The sequence below is a fragment of the Pinus tabuliformis genome, chromosome 8 (assembly GCF_031772625.1).
Source record: "Pinus tabuliformis cultivar Carrire ecotype Pingquan chromosome 8, CPIR1, whole genome shotgun sequence".
In the NCBI taxonomy this organism is placed as follows: Eukaryota; Viridiplantae; Streptophyta; class Pinopsida; order Pinales; family Pinaceae; genus Pinus; species Pinus tabuliformis.
This window is the reverse complement of record NC_142294.1, coordinates 122,289,929-122,315,235: the sequence shown is the minus strand read 5'-3', so window position 1 is coordinate 122,315,235 and position 25,307 is coordinate 122,289,929. Positions and strand designations below refer to the sequence as shown.

The following is a 25,307-nucleotide window of genomic DNA, read 5'->3' as shown; positions in this document are numbered from 1 at the left end:
TAAACTTATATTGTAGAAGATAGTTGATTGTCTATTTTTATTTCTGTATCAGTTAAGAATTTTTGACCATCAAATATGTTGTTCAATGTTCAACTAGTTTAGTTAATTGGGATGGTTGAATTGTTTTATTAGATAGATAGATCTCTAGCTAAACTCAACTATTTATTTGTTGTAATTAATTTGTAAAAAATTATATGATAAAAGAACGTATGTTGGCTGAACAATAGATATTTGACCAACATCCATGGAACATCATACAATGTAAAGTTTACGTCTGAGATTGATCTCCCTTTTATGTGTCTGATAGTCTTTGTTTTTCTTAGGGGATCATAACGATCATCATTGATATGTTTCTCCCTTGATAAAGGGGGTCTTGAAGCGTACAAAATTAGTAAATTTGCATTTTGGTTCATCTTCTTGGGAGTGAATTTATTGGCATTGTATCAAATTATTTCCTCTCCTTGTTGTGTTTGATTAATCTCTTTGATTTCTTGCAGGATATTGGGGCTTATACCTTGTCAGTGTCAACTTAGGCTATCATCTCTTCTTCCTAAAGAAACCCATTAGTTCTAGAGTAGCTTCAATTGGAGGGAAATCAAGTATTGCAATCGAAGTTTGGCTGCTTGATGGTTTCCTTTGGTAGGTTGTGCATATCGAATGAAATGGACAAATTCTTTAGCATACTCTCTGTCATTTGCCTCATGATTCTTAGAGAACAAGTATATACTCATTATAATCATTTGTTGGCTTTCATCAACTGTGTTAAATAAACAGGGTGCTAACAATCTTTTTGGATAAGTTTGTAGAGAAAATTTCTCGTCGCATGGTAAGAAAGTGCATTTTCTTTCAATTGATTATATAAATTGTGATTCGCTCCATATTTACTATGCAAGACACTGTTAATTTAGAAAATATCTATTGTGAGTCATCTCTTCTATTTGCACCGCTATGTGTTACATATTCCAACCAATGTTAATCTTCAGATTTTTCTTTAAGATTATATTGTATGTTCTAGAAACAAGGAATACAAACTTATATTCCTATGTTGTAATGCAGTGCAATTTGGCATATGTAACTTTTGTTCTGGCACAAAACTTTGAGGTAATGTTATTTTGAAACCTTCAATACAGTTGGTAATGATGCTTTCTTTAGTGGTTCTAAAATCAACAAATATGAGTTTGGTTTGAAGTTATATACCAATTTTTATAGAAATTATAGGGTTGATATTTAAAAATTGTAAATCTTGATTGTCAAGCATGGGAGTGTAAAAGACTACAATATTTTACTCAATTATATGAGAAGAATAAAAATATATAATGTATAAGATAAATGAACAATTGATGATGGTCTTACGATGAGAGGGCCTTGTCTTAATAATACTAAAGGGACATTCAGGTGTCTTTACATGAAGGGTTATAACTTATTAAGTCATTTACTTATCTTTCATTTGTGTCTTAATCTTCTATTACTCTATTTATCATTTTATTATTTATATTACATGGTTTCTTTCCTAACTTATAATTTATGTACATAGCATTACCTTCCCTTCTAGAAATGCTTTGTCTTCCATTGTGGAGAGTCATCTTGATTTCAGATTTATTTTTGAATATTTGTTTGTTTTTTAGTGGATAATTGTCGGTTTTCTGACCTATATAATTTGTAGTTCTTCCCTTGCCATTGAATTCCATAGATTGTTCTCAGAGGTTTGTGGCATAGGTTTCCAATTACATCAATCACTCATCTTGAAACACCATATCCATCCCACTGAGTTGGAGAGTGTTGACCACTACGTGTCAACTCCCATAGCAGTACACCCCCTTTTTTCGCAAAAGGGGTAGCGCTTAATCGACATGTCTGTACCATTCGATAGTCATCATGTTATGTTGTAAACCCAGTTTGCATGTGTAAATTGTAAATAATCTTAGTAGATCTGAGTCATGTATGTAAATTGCCTAGTTGGACCTAATTTTCTAGTGATAATCTACGTTCCGGAAGGTTTTTTGTCTCACCGATCCATGATCGGCAGAGTTTTCCTTCAGCCTAACCCCAAAGCCAGAATGAATTTTGTCATTAGAATCTTAGGGGAATCCTAGTGTGTTGATCTGCTAGATTATATTTGTGTCGCAAAACTGGGTGGTCTATGAGGGTCTATGTCAAATGGGTTTTCCCCCTTGAGATGTAAAATTGTAAAAGTCATGATGTAAAATGTCTTGAGGGTTAGAAAATGTTTAATCCCCTCATAAGTCTTAAGTCCTAGGTCTTAGGTGATTTTTCCAAAGGTTAAGTTCGAAGATCCATTTAAAGATAAAAAATTGAAAAAAAAATAAAAATATATATATATATATAAGCTCCTATAGATTAGAGTTTAGTTTCAGATTTGTTAAATTCTGGTTTGGGTTTTAGATTTAGACTTCTCTAAATTTAGTTTTAATTTTGTTTAAAGTTAGAACCATAAAATATAAAAATCATAAAAAGAAATTGAAAAAAAAAAATTTGAGTTTTTTTTTTTAGTTTCGCTGTTAGTTTTGTTTTACTTCATAAAAATAAAAAATAAAAAATTCCCAAAAAAGCATAAAAAGTAATCTTTAGACTTTTTATTTTGTTCTATAGTTTAGATTTTTATTTAGATTTAAGTTTCATCTATTTAGACTTTAGCTTTTGCTTAGCTCTGTTTTGTTTTATTTGAAAATATAAAAATACAAAAAAATTTGGATATATTTTGCCAGATTCAGTCTTGGCTCAAGGATTTGTCATGGTTGCGATATATCTTTTTTGCTGAGGCTAAAATTTTGATGTGGGATTAATATTTATCATTTTTTATGTGGTTAAACATGCTTAAATGTTCATTTGAAGATTAGCTATATGAAAGTGATAACTGGTTAGCATTTCAAATTACGTGGTTATTTAAAGCACTTAATCTTTCGAATTTTAATTGCTGGAATATTGTTAAGCCATTGAGCATTTATCGATTATCTCGCATTTGGTAAAATTAATTTTTGTTTGGGTTATTTGATTGTAAATGATTGTCAATGAGTTCATATTTTTGCAATATTTGATAAACAATTGTTCAGTCATTAACTCCATAAGGCACTGGCACATTAACTTAAAAAATAAATCAAGTGCTTGTTTCCCCTTGTTGTGTCTCCCAACCCAACTAGTCCACAGTTGGTCATCCATTGTCCCATAGGGTCTACCCCCCTTAGCCGCGGGAGACGTCTTAAACGGAGAGATCGGGGATCAGGGTGACAGCCCCCGGTCTGAGCGCTGTCGTGACAATCTGTGAGACAACGGAGAGCATAACATCCAATTTGTAATTCCAAGCTTTATACCCATATAGAAATCATATGGCACCTTTCTGTTTCTTTGATTTGTTGACCATCAATGACTATAACAATGAGATCCTTCATAGGCTCTACAAATTTTTTTGTTTTGCAGGATTGATATCCATGAAATTGCGTTTACTTAGAGAGTTTATGAGGATTATGATAGTTGTATTCCTTATGCTTCCCATTGAGTTATAATGTCCTTGGTTCCATATTTCTTGTACTTGTTGCAAGTGATATAGTGGGGTTTTCATCTCGAATTCTCTGACTATTACCATTGTTCCTTAGATGAAGTAGAGTGTACCTTGCTATAGATGGCACATGTTATGAACATAATAATAATAATAATAATAATAAATAAATTAGATAATAATAGTTAACTAATAGCTAATAAAGAGACACATGAAAAGACATGTCTGAACTAAAATATATGACTTATGAAAGGGCTCTCTAGCCTAGTATATAAATGAGACCCTCGTTGTACTCTCAAACCATATCATTCATTCATACAATTTATATATACGTTATTAGTCCTATAAATGGACTTTTGTACTATGTTCCAAGTATTTCGGATACTCTAACTCATGAGCTAGGTTTGGCTATCCCAATGCACTTCTATTTGGTCCATATATTTATTATAGACCCTTGATTCTTCTTCCTTGTGAGTCTCCTAGTGCATGTGATTGTCGTTGATGATATTTTCAATGATTTTTCATCTTTGTTAGAGTCTAACAAGTCTTGTTCAACAAAGACCTCTACTTCCTTTCCATTTATAATTTGCAAGGATATAGTTAATGGGGCACAAATATTTGATCTAGTGTTACACCTTATATTGTACAAGGTTCCACATTATGATTTTCATCACGTAGATGGAGACTTGTAGTTGGTATTGTTACCCACCAAAATGTGGGTAACCTTATAGGAGATTTTTTTTCTCCTTTGGACATCCATCTAGCCAGTAGCCCTACATTGCTTAGTATATGTTATTATGCCATGATCCTGCTCCATTTGCATTGGTCAGAGACCTCTCACCATTTGGAATTCCTCTTAAAGGAAGGCAGGTCATCATTCAATAGGTACTTTAACCATCTTGTAGTCATGTGCTTTTACTTAATGTCTTGGGCATTCTAGGGCCAAGGAGATAAAATCGGTGGCCACTGGAGAAAATGCCACCACTACATATTAGCACAACACAAGGCCGTTTGTCAGCCATAGGTAAATGAATTTAATCTATATATATATATATCTATATCTATATCTATATATATATATATATATATAAAGGGTGGGTGAACGATATGCTTGAGACCACCAATCGCCAATAGCAGCTGTCAGAGGAATTGTTGCCGACATCCGCTAGAGTAGCCACTTCAAAGGCAACTGACAACCACTAGGTAGGCCAGTTGACCAACTACGACTAAGGAACCGTGCAACAGAAAGAGACTGAGAATGCCAGGGGGCTAAGACGGTCGCCCATGAGACCAACAAACCAAGTCTCGGCCGAAGAATGACGCAGTGGGAGAGCGTTTATGGATCTACCAAAGTCGGGCGAATCCAACAAACCAGTGCTCAAATTGATGACACAACCAAGGTGGCAGGGTTGTCGAAGGAAGAGTTCAGCAACAACGTAGACTAGGACTCAAGTGCGGTAGTCGAGCAAGCATGTTGTTGGAGTTTAGTGGTAGGAGAAAGCCTAGGCAGGGATGATGGCTATGGTGGCACAATTGAAGAGCTCGACAACAACATAGACTAGGACTAAGGTGAGGCAGTCGAGTGAGCACGTTTTTGGAGTTTCATGGTAAGAGAAAGCCCGGGCAGGGATGATGGCTGTGATGGCACAGTTGCGGCACAACGACTAGCCACTAAAAGACCTGTAGGGATGCAAAATGGTCACCCGATATAGATAGTTGCAGATTGGGCCAACAGATACACAAATAATTGCAAATCGGGATTCGCTGTGTTGTAAGCTTGTGTTAAAGAAATAAAAAAAAATTCACTGCTACTTTTGAATTAGGAAGCATGCAATTTCTAGGCAAGGAGCAAGAATGCTTTGGGCAGCCTCGGGAAATGTGTAGGAAGGTTCAGGCAGTGGGCAAAAGGAACAGGTCTTCAGATCATGTTCAGTAGGAGAAAGTAAGGAAGTCTTCTAGTTCAAAGGAAGCAACTACAACAACGACCAATGTCGTAGTGTTGAAGTCAGATCAAGGTGGACGAGGTTCTTCCAGAAGTACCTTCCTCACTAGTGATAGAATCTATGTTGCCAGGAAACGTGGGTTCGGGGACGGGGACGGGGACGACATTTTTGGAAACAGGGTGCGTGGGTTCGTTGGGTAATATAATAATATTAAATTTTAATAATTAAATTTTATAAATTATAAATGTATAAATCATAATTAATAATATATATGAAATTTGAATTTGTATATTTTTTCAACTTTAAAGTTTAAACAAGAAAACTTTAATCATTTAAACATGCACATCATTGAACATTCAACATTCACCAAAAAACTGTTCATTGTTTACATATTAACATGAATCATGATATATGTCCATTGCCATACTACATTCAAAATTTGCCTTAAGGCATCTTCAAAAGCCCCTGGTTTTGGGGTGAGTTTGCCACTTTCTTACATCTTGGTTTTTGGAGTTTACTAATAACCGGTTTGTCATTTCAATCTTTATCTGGATGCCCCTGCACAATTACCCTCTCCTTATTAGGAATATGCGAATATAAGAGTAAGCATTCTCTTTCTTTGGAATCTGCAATGTAACAGTGAGTTGGAAATGCTCTGGAGGTAATTTCTAGACCTTGACATTAGCATGATCCAAAAGTACATCATCGCTTGTGCCAACATATGAGTAAAAGTTGACTGGAGTCCGACTCACTTAGAGAGTCATTTTAAAGTGAATTTGAGTCCAGGTCTCCAAAGCATCATTTTGAAGTGGAATGATTGTAGTCAAATCTATGTCAACTGACAAAGGAAGGATGCTTGTACCAAGGTTAGCATCTCAGATCTCACTAGGACGAAAATTAAACACTAACAATGCCTGAGATTGAATACGACTCCTAAGGCAATTTGAAAGAAGGAAGCCAGATACTCAGAATTAGGGGTTTTAATAATGTGCTAAGTTTCTCCTTTTAATCAACGAACAACCATCTGACTACAGTTGTATAAACTGAAGCAAACCCTCATATGCATGTTATTCCTACAGTTCGAGCTTCATGGATGAAGCAGTGGCATGATTTAGACGATTATGATCCAGAGCAAAGACCCCCCTTCAACCAATTCTAATGAAGTATGAGAATAAGTTTCACTGTATCTTCCACCAACCCTACATCATTCAATCGTGCAAAGATTTACTCCCCCTACATACATATAAAATATTTAAGATCCTCAAATGAGAAGATGCAGTGTATATCAGTGATCTGTAGGCCACATTAGGCATAGTTGTTTTTAGCTATTTTGGTTCAAACCCGGAAACCCAATTTTAAAAATCGGACACCTAATCTGGGTCTGTTATACTCACAAACCAAATCATGAATATTGTCATGTACATTCTCCATTTGATAATGTAATTCTTTGTTAATTTTATTGATTCAAATTTCAAAATCAAGATGTCATACAAATTACAATAAAGATTTTCCTTGGGATTGCCCAATCACTTTTTATCGAAGACACTACTTTATAAGAAAAAACTGCCACGCATTTCTTGAGCAAACTGAAAGTATATGTATATAATAATATATTTAATTACACAAAATATACAACTTTTAAACAAATTTGCTTTTGCAGGCATAATTTCCGTCTGTTGACAGGAAAATCAAGAACAATATGAACATAGTTATTACACTGCAAAACCGCATACCCTCAACTCAAAGCATACATTCTGGGGATGTCAAAAGGAAGTTGAGTGCGAAGCATTGAAAGATGAGAAGGATTTTTTCACAGAAGACGTCTTTGTTGACGGCAAAATCAAAAACAATATGAACATAGTTATTACACTGCAAAACTGCATACCCTCAACTCAATTCCATAGTTATTACATAGTGATTATGAAGAACCCAAAGAACCCAACCCGAAGAACCCGAAGAACCCAAGAACCCATTAAAGGAAAAGAACCCAAATTTTTTTTTTGAAGAACCCGGTTCTTCATGTAAGAACCCGGTTCTTCTGGGTTCTTCTGGGAAGAACCCGTACCCGAATCCGGTACTTGGGTGCGGGAACCCGGGACGGGTTCGAGAACCTCACCCCCGGGTGTGGGAACCTGTGCAACATAGGATAGAATTTAGTGGTGTTGAGTTAATTTCTAGTTTATGTGAATAATCATGACAAGTTCATGCATAGAGTTAGAGCTTTAGTTAAGTTGAAGTCCTCATCAGTTTGACCAGGGTTACTAGGGAACCCCCCCCCACGAATCCACTCCCAATTCGCGCTCCGCTCGGGAGCTATTTGGGAGTGTGCTCCTGAAATTGCTCTCGAACGGGGAGCGATTTTAGGAGTGCGCTCCCTTTAAAAAAATTTCGCTCCCTAGTTTTGAGGGAGCGATTTTCTAAGAGGGGGAGCAGTCGGGGAGCACTAGGAGCACAACTACTTCAGGAGATAGAAAAGCTTCCCGGAGATGGCCTCTGGGTTGATTGCAGACTAGTGCCTAGGACATCTTAAGAGAGTACTTGACATATTTCAGAGTAGAGGCTTGCAACACTTCAGTTATGTCACACAAATACAAATGAATTTGGTCCAAAACCATTCATAAAGATACCAAATGGAATGTAGTTGATATATAGGAGTACTTAGGAAATAATCTTTGATTTAAGGTGGCCAAATAAGACCTAGAATTTGCAGCGATTTAGTTGTTGAAACATATGTAAATGGAGGGAGATAATAGAGGAGGAATCTGTCATATAGGGCTTAAGACATAAGAATCCTATATATCAAGACTCAGAGAGAAATGAGAAAGAGGAGATGCTATGAATTGCTAAGATGCATGGAGCGCTTTTTAAAGACTTGATTTCCACCTTGAAATAGGTATTATCCATCAACGTTTCTGATTTAAATGAATCTGTATCTAAAGGGAAACACAACTAGCTGCTACTATGACATGCAATTTGTGAAGAATTAAAAACATATATGAAAAACAGAGAGAGAAGAACATACTGCAATCCAAATCAATTGGAATCACCATAAACTTTGTATTAATCTCTTTAGGAAAACCAAAATACAACAAGCTTCAAGAAGGCCTTTATGAAAACAGGAAAGGTCTCGTAGAAGAGTCATCTTTCCCCAAAATTCTAAACCTCATCTAAGTATTTCTTCCCCCCTTTTATAAGGAGAGGGAGAGCTTGAAAATCAATTACAAAAATATATTAGCTTGAGCATCTAGCTGTCTGAACGACCAGTTGTCTCAACGTGCAGGCCCTAACGCCTTCAATTATTACAACAAAATGATACTTTTGATTACAAATAAACAGATGATAGACTTGCAAACAAACTAAATAACAATCATGAAAACTAAAAGTTGGTTCATGAAAATATCTCCTTGCCACTTCCTCTGATGGCCTCTTGTCTAGCCACATTTTGCTGCATCCTGTTTTACCCACTCCAGGCTGGTTCCTTGTCACTTTCAGTCTTAACAGTTTTAATTTTCCACTTGTAGGGACTGAGAGTGATCATCATGATGGTTTTTGTGTGGCTCGTGGATCGTAGCTGCCGACTCATTCATCCCTTCAGGTTCCCTGTATAACACTATTAGAACCCTATATGCCTTTTAAAACGTCCATGGTGCAATATCGAGGATTTTCCCGCACTGGTACTTTACAATGAAAAACCTTGCAAAACTGTGAATTCCAATCCCCTTTAGCCCCCTTGTGCTTTGAGCCCTTCCCCTTTTTCGTCATATGACTGGGGGCTATAACCGGGCGTTTAGTCTTGGGGAGCTAAAGCCTTTGGATGCATGTCCATGAGACCCTTTCCTTTGTTACATGAAATCCCGCTTATCGGTGAAATCACCGACCTTTACACTGGACTACCTCTGCGACACTGCACACGCCCATCGCTGATTGGGCGCACTTGGAATATAGCAATCGACACTTTCTGACCTGTGCCATTGTTGTGACCTCCAGAAACTTGCAATCGCCGATTGCCGATCACCTTGTCTGCTTTGTCAGGCCAGGGTAACTCCTCATTGAACGAGAGAAAACACTGATTGATATTTATTCATTAGCTAGTACTTTATTTATACAAATACAAAACGGATCAGTTCATCTTCTAGATGACTGTCCGGCTTCACCTCATCCGTTTCGGATTAGGTGTCAACATTCCCCCCCTTAATCTGAAGGGATGTTGGTGAGTCCAAGCATCATTCTGAATCTTTCAAGCTTTTCTCTTCCAAGCGCTTTGGTGAAGATGTCTGCAATTTGCTCGTTTGTGGAACAATGACGGAGATGGATTGTTTTGGCCTCAACATGATGTCGGATCAGATGATATTTAGTATTGATGTGCTTAGTACGATCATGGAACTTTGGGTTCTTGGCCAACTTTATTGCAGATGTGTTATCAATCATGAGTGGAGTTGATTGTATTTGTTTTACTTGCAAATCTTCAAGAATTTTCCTGAGCCACACAATTTCTTTCGTTGCTTCAGTTGCTGCCACGTATTCTGCTTCTGTTGTGGAATCTGCTGGTACTGATTGTTTGCGTGATCTCCAGGAGACAGCTCCTGATCCAAGACTCATAGCATATCCTGAAGTAGATACCCCAGTTTCTTTGTCTCCATCGAAGTCTGAATCAGAGTATCCAATCAAGTTGAAGTCGTCCACCTGTGTATACTTGATTCCAAGGTCTTGAGTTCCCTTCAAGTACCTTAGGACTCTTTTTGCAGCAGACCAATGTCCCTCACAAGGCCTTTGCATAAACCTGGAGAGGATTCCAACAGCAAATGAAATGTCTGGTCTGGTAGTAGTGAGGTAGATGAGACTTCCTACAAGCTGTCTCTACTTTGTTGCATCCTCAAATTCCTTTCCTTCAGTAGATGTGAGCTTCAAGTTTTGTTCCATTGGAGTAGAAAGGGGATTGCACTCTGTCATGCCAAATCTGTATAACAAATCTCCAATGTATTTCTTTTGAGAAAGAAATATGGACTTTGGGTGTTGGGTTACTTCAATGCCAAGATAGTAATGAACATAGCCCAAATCAGTCATTTCAAAAAAATTTCCTAATTCTTTCTTTATGGATGCAATATAGCTTTCATTGTTCCCTGTCATTAAAAGATCATCTACATATACCACAAGATATACAACTGTTTTTCCAACTTTCTTGACAAATAAAGTTGCATCATCAAGATCAAAATGTTTGAAGTTGAGTTTCAGAAGATGCTCAGTTAGTTTTTCATACCAGGCTCGTGGTGCTTGTTTGAGGCCATACAAGGACTTCACAAGTTTGCATACTTTGTGTTCATGTCCTTTCACAGCAAATCCTTCAGGCTGGGACATAAAAACATTCTCTTTTAGATCTCCATTCAAGAATGCAGTTTTTACATCCATTTGATGGACTTTCCAACCGTTCTGAGCAGCTAGTGAAAAGAGTGTCCGGATGGTGGCCCATTTTGCTGTGGGAGCAAAAGTTTCCTCATAATCGACCCCTTCCTTCTGTGCAAAACCTTTTGCCACAAGCCTAGCTTTGTGCTTGTCAAGTGAGCCATCAGCTTTGTACTTGTTCTTGTAGACCCACTTGCAGCCAATTGGTTTGGTTCCAAATGGAGGATCAACCAGCTTCCAAGTGCCATTCTTTATGAGGGCATCATACTCCTTCTGCATCGCTTCTTTCCATTCATCATGAGAAGCTGCTTCTTTGAAGGAAGTTGGTTCAAAATCTGTAGACAAGTTCAATTCACAATCATAAGTAACATCCATATCAACAGGTGAATTAGAGTTATCTACATCACCTCCATCTTGTCGGTTTGAATTTCTGGTTCCTGTTTTTCCAATTTCATCAGGATGAACACTTTCAAGTGTCTTTGTTAGCCACTTTGGAGGACCTTTCTGAGATGGTCCAGGCTGTTCTGTTGATTGAGTTGGGTCTGAATCAAGATTGAGTCTCCCAATTCTATCAATTACATCACTTAAAGCATCATCCGTTGTTGAAGTGTCATGCAGGGGAGATTGTTCTTCAGAAGAAGATTCCACATGTTGATCTAGTATAGGAATCCCCCCTTCAAGATGTGGAATCTGATTATCAAACTCTTGGAATGATTTCGGTTTTGTGAATCTATCCAAGCGATCAAGTTGCCGCTCAACAACACTGTCTGATTTGGATGATTCAAGAAAAATGACATCTCTAGATAAAACAAATTTTTTATTTACTTCATCATAAAGGCGGTATGCTTTAGATGTGTTTGAATACCCCAGGAAGATACACTTACGACTTCTCGCACCAAGTTTGTTTCTATGTACCTTTGGTATTAAAGCATAACAGGTGGAACCAAATATCCTGAGATGTTTTACCGAAGGAACATGTCCATACCACAATTCATAAGGAGTCTTGTTTCTTATAGCACTAGATGGACATCTATTCTTTATATATGCAGCACATAGAACAGCATTAGCCCAAAACATTGTCTTTACATTTTTGAAGAAAAGCATGGATCATACCATATTCAAAATTGTTCTGTTCATTCTTTCAGCTACACCATTCTGTTGAGGATTATAAGGCACAGTTGTTTGATGTTTAATCCCATGTTGGCGAAGATAGTGTTCAAATTCATTTGATGTATATTCTTTTCCATTATCAGTGCGAATAGACCCAATATGAGATTGTGCATCATTTTCAATCCATTTATGAAAATTCTTGAATGTTTGAAAAGCATCAGATTTGTTCTTCAATAAGTAAACCCAACACATTCTGGTGTAATCATCAATAAATGTCATGATATATTTATTTCCATTTGCAGAAGGAACAGGCATTGGACCACATAAATCTGAATGAATAAGTTCAAGCTTCCTATGTGCTCTTGAATGTGAATCATGAAAAGACTTTTTGCTATGCTTTCCTAGAATGCAAGCATCACATTGTTTATGTTTTCTAGGAATTGTAGGCAAACCAGCAACACCATTTTTCTTCAACAAGCGGAGACTATCATAGTTTAAATGTCCAAATCTAGCATGCCATAATAAACTTGATGAAAGTGCACCTTCTTCATGATGAGAAATATATGAGAAATGTTGTGCATGAGCAGAGGTTCCTTGCAGTTTAAGGAGTCTTTCTTCTTCTATACCCCTCATGACAAGTGAGTGGTCAGATGCCTTTCTTACCTCAAGCTTGCCATCAAGCATGTGAATGGAGTGACCTTGCTGGCAGATGTGGACCAGGGACAACAAGTTTCTCTTCAGCTGTGGGAGATATAGAACATGATCCAGAAGAAAGTCTGGAAGACCAGGCAGTTTAAGCCTGATTGTGCCAAGCCCTGATGGCTTGATTTTTGACTGATCTGCAAAGTATACTGCTCCATCAACATTGTTAGTGAAATCTTCAAAGAAATCTCTCCTATGAGTCAAATGACAGGTTGCTCCTGAATCAAGCAACCAGTCATTTTTCGAAGAAGCAAGTGAAGCATTAAACAAATCTTCATTTACTCCAATGTTACATTGTGCCTCAATATAGTGAGCGGATTCAGGTGCTTTACCTTTGTTTGAGTCATCAGTTTTACCTTTCTGCTGATTTCTTCTCTGCTCAATCTTGTCCCATGGTAGCTTGCATGTAGAAGCATCATGTGATCCATTTCGTTTGCAGCGAATGCAATGCAGATCTGCCTTTTCTGCTTGAGGATGTCTGCCCCCCCTGCCTCTGAAGTATCTTCCTCTTCCTCTTCGTCCACCTCTTCCTCTTGTAGAATCTTGAGCAGGCTGCTTTTCTTTATGAGCAAGGCAAACAGTCTCTTCAGAAGATTCAGGGACTGTTTTCTTTCCAAAGGCTTTCTCTCTTTCAGCAAACTTTTTCACAAGAGTGTCAAAGGTTATATCTTTAAGATTTCCATTTGCTTGTAAAGACTCAAGATAGTTAGAGTAGGTAGGATAGAGTGCTTTGAGAAAGGCAATAAGAGAGATATCCAGCTCAACCTTAGTGGATTTAATATCATGCACTATGGACTTTATTTCAGATGCAAGAGTAAGAGGATCATTATTTTTCAGTTCAAGAGTGAAAAGTTTAATCATGAGCTGAACAACTTCAAGTGCAGAATGTGTATCATAGAGTTCTTTCAGCTTTTGTAAAGCTTCAAAGGTAGTGGAATAGGATGAAATATGACGACTTACTTCCTCATTTACAGATGCTGCGATCAATGCAAAGGCTTTGCTGTTCTTGTTTTCCCAAATGGCGAGTTCTTTGTCTGATGTGGGCTGCACAGGGTCTTTATCTTCTTCTCCGACACACACTCCTTTCCACAGCTCATTGTAGATAAGGGTGTGTTTTACCATCCGGGACCATTCAGAATAGTTCTCCTTGCCAGTGAGAACTATTCCGACCATAGAAATGATTGAATGCATTCTGTAAAAAAAATTCTCTGCCAAAAACACTTCTGTTGAGAGAAAAAAAAATCCTTATATGATTGCCTTATGCAACTTTATTTTCCTTCTAACATTCCAATAGTATATATATATCACTGCTCACATATATATATCATTGTTCAACAAAACTAGGGCGCTCACTGCTTACATATATCAATATCTCAACAAAAACCAAGGGCACTCACTGCTTACATATATCAATATCTCAACAAAAAAACCAAGGGCGCTCACTGCTTTACATATATCAATATATCACAAACGAGGGCGCTCACTGCTTCACATACATCAATATATCACTGTTTTGAAAAAAAAAAGAGGGCGCTCACTGCTTCACATACATCAATATATCACTGTTTTGAAAAAAAAGAGGGCGCTCACTGCTTCACATACATCAATATATCACTGTTTTGAAAAAAAAAAGAGGGCGCTCACTGCTTCACATACATCAATATATCACTGTTTTGAAAAAAAGAGGGCGCTCAGATGACTTGACTATCAGTTTTCAAATCCCGTAATCTCAAAAATGATGCACAGATTACAAAAAAAATATATTGCAGGTACCACACCACCTCTTCGTTGCCACAAGTGTCTGGCAATGAATTGCTAGAATGAACGCTGGATTGCTGGAAGTTTACAGTCCTTTATACGTGATGTGCAATGAGATCGACCCTTGTGGGCTCGCACCAACATCCGGTTTCACGGTTTCAAGCGCTCTGATGCCACACTTCCGCTGCGCAACTCAGTTCTTACCACAGTTTACAAATAACGCAGCATCAAATACATTAAACGCAGGCAAAAAACGATACCACTGTTTAGAACTGTATGCAATATACGTTGGTTTACAAGTATCTTCCCAACATTATTTTGTGTCAGGCCATCAAATAAAAAACGCAGTCGCATACCACCATTAACAAAACAATACCAACAACGCAGTTTCACCAAAACAATACCGCAGTTTCACCAAAACGATACCTCAGGCTTCAATATTAACGCAGTAAGGTGGTCATTCTGGGCGACTCCACATCTGGCAAAACAAGCCTTGTTTTGCGATTCATATACGATGAATTCGTGGAGGGGCGGCCTTCCTCGGTGGGAGCTTCGCTGTTGATCCGCAGCCTGTTCGTGAAGGAGGCGATGGTGGACGTAGAATTGGAGATATGGGACACCGCGGGACAGAAAAAAAATATCCGAGCATCACACCATTGCATTATCGCGGAGCCGATGTCCCCATTGTCAGTGTACTCAAGAAAACTGATGCACAGATGCGTTGTCAGAGGGGCAGCTCAGACAAACGTTTATAAAAAATTAATGCGCAGTCTCTGGCAGTCTCAGGCCAGGCAGAGGCAGAGCAGCGCAGGACAGACAGGACAGAGGGGCGCAGGACAGAGCAGCACAGTGCTCACGGCAGGAGTTACAACCTATTTTGGGACCTGTGCTCTGATACCATGTCAGGCCAGGGTAACTCCTCATTGAACGAGAGAAAACACTGATTGATATTTATTCATTAGCTAGTGCTTTATTTATACAAATACAAAACGGATCAGTTCATCTTCTAGATGACTGTCCGGCTTCACCTCATCCGTTTCGGATTAGGTGTCAACATGCTTATCCCTTGATTCCTTGCTCTTCTTGTGACCATGGGCTAGCTCCCATATCGTAGCCCCCCAATCGAAGGTTCGGTATCGGCGAATTCCTTTTGTTGCACAATATGTTGCTATCACCGATCGCCAATTGGTGATGTCATCACTGCCATGTGTTGCTTCCTGAGTGGTGACATGTGTCACCCAGATATGCCCCAATAGGACCCTGAAAATGCCATATTAGCATGCCACGTGTCCTCTGCACCACCATGTGTCACCTATCAGAGCTAACCCTATGCAGCTACGTGTCCAATTTGAGGAGAGAGAAAAGGCACATCCACCCTTGGTTTTCCATTGAATTCCTTTGTCACATTTTTCGAGGCAACTCTTGATGTTTTACCTTGTCGACCCGTTTTTCCCCGCAATTTCTGTGTAGTGGTCGATTCACGTACTGCTAGTACCTCCGATCCTCGATTGCGGGATTTTCCCTTAAGGCATTTTCTCCATGGCTTCCGGTTTTCAAGCAAAAATTTGATCTTCTATAACTTCTGACTCTGGGGTCCATTTGAGGAGTTCCACATACCATTGGAAAGCTAGTTCCAAGCATCATCCATTGGAGAGGTTCCGATTTAGCTTTGAGTGCTTTTGTGGTTTGGAAGATGGCTGCAAACCTCTCTTCTCTTTTGCATCCTTTCAACAACAAGAAAAAACAAATAATGCAGAGGGTGACAACAGCAACAATGAAAGAGTTAATGGTGGTGAGTTGGCAACAGCGTGGGCAGATTGGACAGTAATGGCTACTATGGCTACCACGATGGGGTCGTTGTTGATGGTGGCTTAGATAACTCGACGACGGTGGTAGACGAGATAGTAGAGGTACAATGGGTTGCATTGTTCAAGGGCTAAGCGAAGGATTGTGGTGGTAAGGAGCGGTGATGTGCAAGCTGCGAACTAGGGCTGATGGTGTATGGTGTTGGAGAATGCAGCAGGGTAGATAGTTGGACGATGGCAATGATTGACGGTGTAGATGTAGTTGTATTTTGACTTTGATTTTATTTATTTATTATTATTTTTTTTTCTTTTTTAATATATATATATATATATATTTGTTAATTCTTATATATTTTCTTATATCTTCTTTTTCTTTTATCAATTTTATTTTATTTTTATATGATTTTTTTTTTGTATTTTGATTTTTTTTCTCTTCTATTTTTTAATTTTTAATTTAATTTCTTTTTATTTATTTTTCTCTTTTTATTTTTGTTAATATATAGGCTTCTTTTATTATTATTATTATTTTTTTCTTTCTTCTTGATATTGTTTTTTATTTTTAATTAATTTTTTTGATGGCCAAAGGCCTAATAATAAATGGAGAATCTCCCAAAACATGTAGCGAAATGTTTCAATAGAGACGACAACAACGTCAATGATAGGTTGATGGCCAAAGGCCTGGATCTAGCAACGTGGCTCTGATACCAATGTAACGAACAAAGTTTGTATACTCAGAGGAATGCTCTAATACCATTGTAATGAACAAAGTTTGTATACTCAGAGGAATGTTCCGATACCAATGTAATGAACAAAGTTCGTATACGCACCAGAATAATTTAGAAGAACTGAAATTTGTAAGTATCCATCATAGGAAAAGTAGCAATTGTATATAAGAATTGTTGAATGTATAAAGAATGCATGAAATGATTACAATGAGGGCCCATTTATATACCTAGGTAGGTGCCCTTTCATGAATGGTCATGTCTCTAAGACCATACCTCTTCATTACTAACTAACCAACTATTTGTTAATTAATTATTAATTATTATTATTATATTTATATTTACATTTATTATTTTTATATGAATTATATTCATAACATACTTACTCCTCTTTCACAAAAAAATAATTCGAGCTCCTTGACTTGACAGAAAGATCGATTTATTAGCCTTGAATTTTCTTGATTCCATTGCATACCTTCTAAATAAGCCCATAAGTGCTACATCCAGAACTACAATAAGATACTCGGACCAATATTACCTAGAATACTCCTTGTATACTCAATCAACCACTTCAATTAGATCAGATCTTTTAAGAGAGATACAAACTTGTCTTCTAACCGACTCGAACTACATTTCTCTTGGACTGTAATCTAGCTCTGATAGCATGTTGGAAATTCGATTGAATGATTGAATTTCTTGTCATGGTAATTACTTGTGATATTTTATATATGTTCTTCTATTTAGAAATTTCTTTATCATTAGGTCATCAAGACATTATACAAATATAATGCACAAAATGCCATGGAACACCAGAAATTAGGCCAAAGGCCAAGGAAAAACCCAAAAGGGGAAAACCCATCAATCCTTTCCTTACAGGTTTTGTTGCCACACAATCTAGCAAGGGCACCTAAGGGACAACTACTAGACCAAATGACAACAATGGGACAAAGACCCATTGTCACCTCAGTCAATGTCCCCTGCTCCTTACGAACTTTCACCGATGGGAGGAGTCTTGGTATAAGGGAAATCACTCCAATGATAGGATCAATAGCAAGGTATATTGTGATTCCCAAAGCCGATTCATAGGAGAGACTCAAATGATGGCTCAATTGCTTCAAAGAGAAGCTAATGTCTCTCTAAGAAAGGCTTAATGAGGAGACCTAAACCTAGGAGGAGAGGTTACTCTATCACAAAGGTTACTCCTAGACCAAAGGCTTCCTAAGGAGGCAACATATTTCTTACGGATTCTTGAGATGATCACCATATAAGGGTTCGATACCACTAGAGAAGACTTAGGAACAATGCTTTAAAACTCTGACTCCAACTCCGACTCGGCTGAGGGTCGACTCCGACTTTGACTCCGACTCAGTATCGACTCGGCCAGCTTGATTTCAATGACTCAATCATTGTAAAAAATACATTAAATATTTATTTTTTATAAAAACACATAATTTTAAAGATTTTCATTCATGTTTCCAAACACACAGCGTTAGAATATAGATAGAAGACAACATATGATCAAAGTAGGCTCATGAATATATCCATTATATCAAAATGGCACCCAGTGCACTGTCCAATACACACACGATGATGATATAGAGATCAAAACAAAAACACATAGCCAAGGAGGCTAGAAATGGCCTCTACAACAAAAGTCTGTGACCAGTACTTCTGGCTACTGCTAGAGTTACTAACATCATCTGGCTTAGTGTTACTTGGGAGCGGGAGCGAAAACGGGAGCGGGAGCGACATTTTCAGAAGCTCCCGGTTTGGGAGCGAATCCTAGAGGAGACCAATGTCACTAACATCAAGGTACATAGAGGGATTGGTGCTCTTGATTAAATATGAGTTCCATACCCTAATACATGACAAAATTCAATGGAAACATTGCAATCCCCCAATCCTGAAATCTTGAAAAACTGATAAGTCTGCTGGATTTTGAATGAAATCTAAAATTCTACTTTCTCCATATGAAATCCAATGAGGCCGGAACCACTCTCAAACATCCTGAGTCATTTCATGGTAATGTTAAAAATTTAAGTAAAAGCGACATTCTCCTTAATCTTCATTTTCATTCTTTTACTTTAAGAATTTAACATTACCATGAATCAGTGTTGATAATATCGGCGATATATCGCCGAATATCGGAAATATCGTGATATTTTCGGTGAGCCGATATATCGCCGAGAAGAGCCGAAAATATTGCGCGATTTCCGAAATATCGGCGATATTTTTGAAAATATCGCACGACGATATAAAATATCGCTGGGCATGTTTTTCCGCAGCTACAAAAAACGAAAATTGGTTTTTTTTTTCTTCATTTCTGTTTCTGAGTGTTGGAGAAGAAAGGGAAAGAGTTTTGTGGTGCTTGTCAAGGAGGATTTGAAGATCAAACGACGATTATCACCACCAATTAAGATTTTTTTGTGGATCAAAGATTGAAGAATAGTGAGACAAACTTCATTTCTTCCATTAGCAGGTATGTTCTTAAAAACCCCTATGTTAATGATTTTTTCATAGATTTAGGGTTATGCTTGCTTGCCTCTTTGCCTACCAACATTTTGTTTCTTTGTTTTTTTCCATTTGCTATGATTTTCATGCCCATGAACCAATGCAATGGTTTTCTCCATATTTGGACAGCAAGCTTCATTTTTTTTTTGAACTTTCTTATGCACCCTCTTATTGCCATTTTTCATTCACATTGCAAAATGCAAATAATGTAGTAATTTTTTTTGAATGAGGTTGTTATTACTTATTATTTTTTCATTTTGTGTTGGGGGGTTTAATGCCAATTTTTTGTTTTTTTTGTGCCCTAGGTTTGAATTAGTTCACTACAAATGTCAAATATGCCAAAAGCCTTGGACCCATTTTGGGAGTATGGGGAGGCTGTTGGTGGGGCAAATCAGGCATATATATCATGCAACTTGTGTGGGACCAAGATGTCAGGAGGGATTACACGATTGAAATACCATCTGGCTAAACTCTCTGCATATGATGCAGATGTGATGCCTTGTATGGTTTCTAGTGCAGAGGTTATACAAAAAGCTCGTGAAGCAATTGCTGAACAAGACAGAAAGAAAGCTGCTAGGGAGAGGCCAATGGTCTCAGATAGATAGCTGCTAGTTTTATTTGTTTTGCAACTTTTGCTACATATAAGTTTATAACTCATGATGATGAAATACTTTTAAAGTTTTATATATGTGATGTTGTTTTGTTTGAGTCCTTTTGATTGGACAATTATCACTATCAGGGATCAGCAGGATATGTGATGTTATTTTGTTTGAGTCCTTGATTAGACAATTATCAATTTATCACTATCAGGGATCAGCAGGATATGTGATGTTATTTTGTTTGAATCCTTGATTGGACAATTATCAGGGATCAGCAAGATTTGGTATCGCCTTTGAAGTTTGATGTATCATTTCTATTTGACATCGTATATATCAATGCCTTCTTCATATTTATGTGCCAATGTGTTTAGTTCGTGTTGTTATTGCTTTATATGTTTAGAAATCTGAAAAAAAATGAATATATTATGCATTTTTTATGCTTGCCGATATTTGCCGATATTTTGCCGATATTTTCACCGATATTGCCGATAAGATATTTTCTGGACCCTCGCCGATATTTTCCGATACCGATATTATCAACACTGCCATGAATAGCATATCAATACTAGGGATCAAAGTCAAACAGGGAAACCCATGAGTCAGATAGGGAAGCCCAGGGAGTCCCCAAAAATGAAATTTAAAAAAAAAATGCCGATGAAGTGACTTGACCGGCCACTGTTGCCGAGCCGGCCGAGTTGTTACCAAGTTGGTCGAGTCGTTAGCCAACTTGGCTGACTCGGTAACAACTCGGCCGACCGGTCCGATTCAAAGGCCGAGTCGACCCGGTTGGGCTATGACTCGGACCAACTTGGCCAAATCGGAGTCAAAACGGCCGGTTTTTAAAACAGTGCTTAGGAATATCCAAGCAAGGCCTAGGGTTTGTAAGAAGGATAATCTTCAATGTGGCTACTGGATCAAGCAAGGATGAGAAAGGTCAATGAATGATTAAATTCCTTCAAGTTTTCAAGATTAAATGACCTTTTGAATGCCACTAACCACAAAAGTTCAAGGATAGAATCGATTCGGAGATAGGGCTAGAGATTTCTCTCAAACTATCCATGAGAATTGCTTCAAAATTTAAGGGTAGCTAGAAGAAACCATGGCGTAGTAGCCTATCAATTCATACCCAAAGGAAACCTCTCTAATGCAATTCATACTAGACCCTAGTTGGCCTTCTAAGGTTGGAGAAAAAGTTAAAAAAAAAGTGAAAGAAAGAAGTTTACGGTTGATCACCTAGGAATGAGACCTAGTGCCTTGACAATTGGGAGAAATGGAGTCAAGATTTCCTTTGATGAAAATACTTTGCTCTATCAAGGAGACCTATGCAACTTTCGCTAACCCGAAGAGGCAACAACTTGGCTACAAGTGGTATTTATACTCCTTTTGGCAAAGGTTGATGGAGGTTCGAGGATGCAAAAAGCAAAACAAGCCTCTAAGAATACCCATTCACATTATCTAATGAGTAATGTATGCAATACTTCAATAATCCCAATGAATTCATGAACTCACATTAAATAGGGCACATGTAAGATTATGACAATATATTCCATACATTAGACATGCAACAAAGTAAAGATATAACATCAAAACAACACTTACAAGATAATGCAAGTATATCCATCCATCACAATTGCAATTAGAAGCTCCAAGACAAGATAGCGAAAATTCCAAACATCAAAATGCATTAATAACATCCAATTTCGTCCATCAATTGCAGGTTCGAATTCTTTTTTCAAGAGAAAATCCCACTCCAAATGATGATGAGTAATAAATGAGGCTCTCCTTCAATTTATATGAGCCTCTCACAAGTTCGAATGGACTAATTAGCCTAATGAAGCCCCTAAAAATGTTTTAATGTGCAAAGTAACAATAACTTTGGTGACAAGCCCACCAAATAGCTCAAATGTGTAAAATAAGCCTTCCTAATGAGGTTGAAATGATAAAATAATGATGCAAAGGGTCATTAGAAGGCCAAGATGAGTCCTTAATGTGCCATGACGAAGCGGAGGGCTCCAAAATGATGATCAAGGGGGTGGCCCCTTGATTTCCAAGAAAAACATCTCGTGGTGCTCCCAAGTGGCTGGGGGGCACAATTAATGGTCTCAAGGGTCTCCAGCTGTATCAATCATGTCGATGCTCCATTAATAAGGGCTAGAATGATGATATGTTCCCTCTCGTGCTTCTCTGGATGAGACATAATCCCATTTGGGCTGTGGATCAACTTCCAAGTGTCAGGTGCTAATGTGTGGCTGGGTGGGAAACATGGTCCAAGTACATCACCATCTCTATATAACTAGGCATGCACAAGCAATGTGTGGCACTGAAGAAGTCCATGGCATGGCAATCAATGCTCTGCTGTGGTGGAGGCCTGTTGAAGAATCTAGGGCATGCATAATTACATTGATTCTTCGTTGCATGATAACAGTTTGTGAAGTATTTGAACAATCTATCTTAACTTGATATTTACTTCATTATTAGCATGAGTATGTTAACTTCATCAAACTGCTATCAAAAACAAAAGAGACAAAAACACATATGTTTGGCTTTCTGCCAGGGCCAAAACCTCTCCCTCTTGGAGAGCAAAACCCATGCATAAAAATTCTTCTTATAGAGATTCCATTAACGAATACCAAGACCATGACCCTTAAGATATTCTACCTCTCCAAGACCAAGACACCAATCCTCTTCTTTGTTGTTGTTGAGATCATCATCATCATTGATATACTGTTGCTGCTCCTTCACTGAAATGATCCTGTTGCTTCTTACCAACGTCATCATTGCTATACTCGCATTGAAGTCATTATTGTTGCAACATAGAATAGTGTCACCAAGATCATTGTCATTACATCTCTCCTGCACCTTGCTGCGCTGAGATCATTACTGCAGTTTCAGATGATAAGATTACTGGCATATCACAATCCCATAACTACTGTGATTACAGTTATGCTAGGATCAGGACAGTGATCCTTGTCACTGCTCCTTATAACATGTCAAGACTTCATCATACAGAATCTGAATACTGTGATGACTAATGAGACTATAAGTCTCCTTCCACAAGTATGCTGAGGATCTTTTCATTAACGTTGAAATCTTATTTCATCATAAGACTGTAATATATATAGGAGAGTGAGACACTGCTTGACATAATCTTTATTGAGCCCAAAAAGTAGATCTATCACTGCTGTTTGATCTACGTATGCCATGATTGCTCCTCTACCATGCGAGATCAATCATCACTGTAATGCCTGAGATTGCACTACATAGAAATGCCGAGAATGTTCAGAACCCAAGCTAGTGCTGCGTCTTTACACGAGATTATTCTGCTCCATTTAGCCGAGGTTATCACTACACCGAAACCCCAAACGAGGTGCAGTCAAACCGTAACTACGGCTCTGCTCCTTATTGAAGTTTCTAAGTCTACCAGTTAGAAACCCTCCTTCCGTTACTTAACAAGTTATTTACAATGTAAATACTGAAAATAAACACTAGTGCATGCTCAACATATTACAGATCATCAACTGAAGGAAACAAATACAAGCACACAAAATGACACCGTTATTTTTGGACTAATGTCCCCGGAAAAACCCAATGCGGGAAAACCGGTGTAGCTATCTGAGGGTTTTATTATTAAGCAACTCTTTTCTGAGTACACTGGGTGCCAAACTGGCTAACCCGACAGAGATAAAAAATCTGGCAGCAATACCTCTCTTCGGAAACAGGTATTCGGAAAGCCTGCTCCACAAAATCCCTCTCCAACACAATCTGAAGCCCAGCGTCAGCCCTGCTGGCCTCTGCATCAGCCTGAAACCCTCTGCATCAGCCTATTGAGGCTCTGCGCAACCTCTCTGGCTCTCTGTGTCACTCCTGCAGCCTCTGCGTGGATGACGCAGGCGCTTTCTGACTCTGCGTAGTCTCTGTTGCCTCTGCGTGGCTCCCTTTGGCTCTACGTTTGCCTCTCTCTACTTCTGTGTTGGTCTCTCAGCACTGTCCCTACCTCTCTGCCTCGTACTCACTGCCCCTCGCTGCAACTGATCACTAATTCTATCTCTCTTAGCAAACCCCGCTCTAGAGAATATAATGATTGATTACTCTGGTGTACTCTCCAAGTAATCCTCAAGCCTCCTCTTATACTTTTCTCGTTGACATATCAACGGCCGAGATTAAGTCCCTAATCAACGACTAAGATTAGATCTGGCTTGATCCATGTCTTTTGGACCATTCTAACATAGTTTTATATTAATCCACATTAATATTTTAATTTCCCTAATAGTTTTATATTAATCCACATTAATATTTTAATTTTCCTACGTTTAGACTTAGGGCCTCCATTAAAAATTTTAATTATTTTAATATCTCCTAAATTGTTTAGAATCTGCCCAAACCCTTTCTGGGTATTGGAGATCTCATGTGCCCCAACCTCTCCACCAAATTTCATTTCTAGAGCACATCCAATGCTACCCCAAATCAACACTCCCTTTTAGCGGGGACTATGCTCTAGCAATACTCCTCACTGAGTATCACCCTGATCATCCGGCATCGGTCCCTGTGCTGATGCTAGGCCTGCTGCCCATCATCCTCTGCATTGTTGCCCATGGCTCTGCCACTGCCATTGCTGCATCTGTACGACAGCTCCCTCTGCCAATATCACATGGTTCGGGTTCGAATTCGAATTCGATTACAATTAAGTTCGATTCGAGTTCGAATTTTTTGATGAGGTTCGCCATTAAGTTCGTTCATGTATATAATTTTAAAAATATATATAAAATAATTAAAATTACATAAATCTTTTATATTCATTTAAGTAATATATATTTATAATTTTTTCATATACTATACCAATAAATTTATAATTTTCCAGAAATATAAGTTATATTAATTTATAATATTTAAAATAACAATACCCTAATTTTGTTAATGTAATATAATTTAAAATATATTAAAAATAATTTTCGTAAAAAATTTAAGACTCTGAGCAGCCTGGTCCAATGTATTTCTTTTCTAAGTTCCAGTAATTTGAAATTAAAATATTTGAAATGATTCCATAGGGTATTCAAATTGCCTGTATTAAAGTCTTAAAGGCATTGCCATAAGGTTTGTATATAATTTATTATGAGATTTAATTTTTTGTTTTTCATGCGTGATCTGTGACGTCAACTTTTATTCCCCCACATCTCCCTATCGGCTTGCGGTAGGTCGTCGTTTGTAATGTGGGTCCCGGCCTTAACCGTTGCAGGCTACCAAGG

The 25,307-nt window shown here is 37.9% G+C and overlaps 1 protein-coding gene across 4 annotated transcripts in view; it reads left to right on the top strand.

The window, feature by feature from the left end:
• LOC149234433 (transferases, transferring acyl groups) overlaps positions 1-25,307 on the top strand; it is a 415,828-nt gene that overhangs the window by 372,461 nt on the left and 18,060 nt on the right. For all 4 annotated transcript variants that reach the window (XM_089371840.1, XM_089371839.1, XM_089371841.1 and 1 more), the window contains 3 exons: positions 498-639; positions 775-826; positions 1,057-1,101. In XM_089371840.1, coding sequence (XP_089227966.1) covers positions 498-639; positions 775-826; positions 1,057-1,101 — 239 coding nt within the window. The remainder of the gene's footprint in view (positions 1-497; positions 640-774; positions 827-1,056; positions 1,102-25,307) is intronic.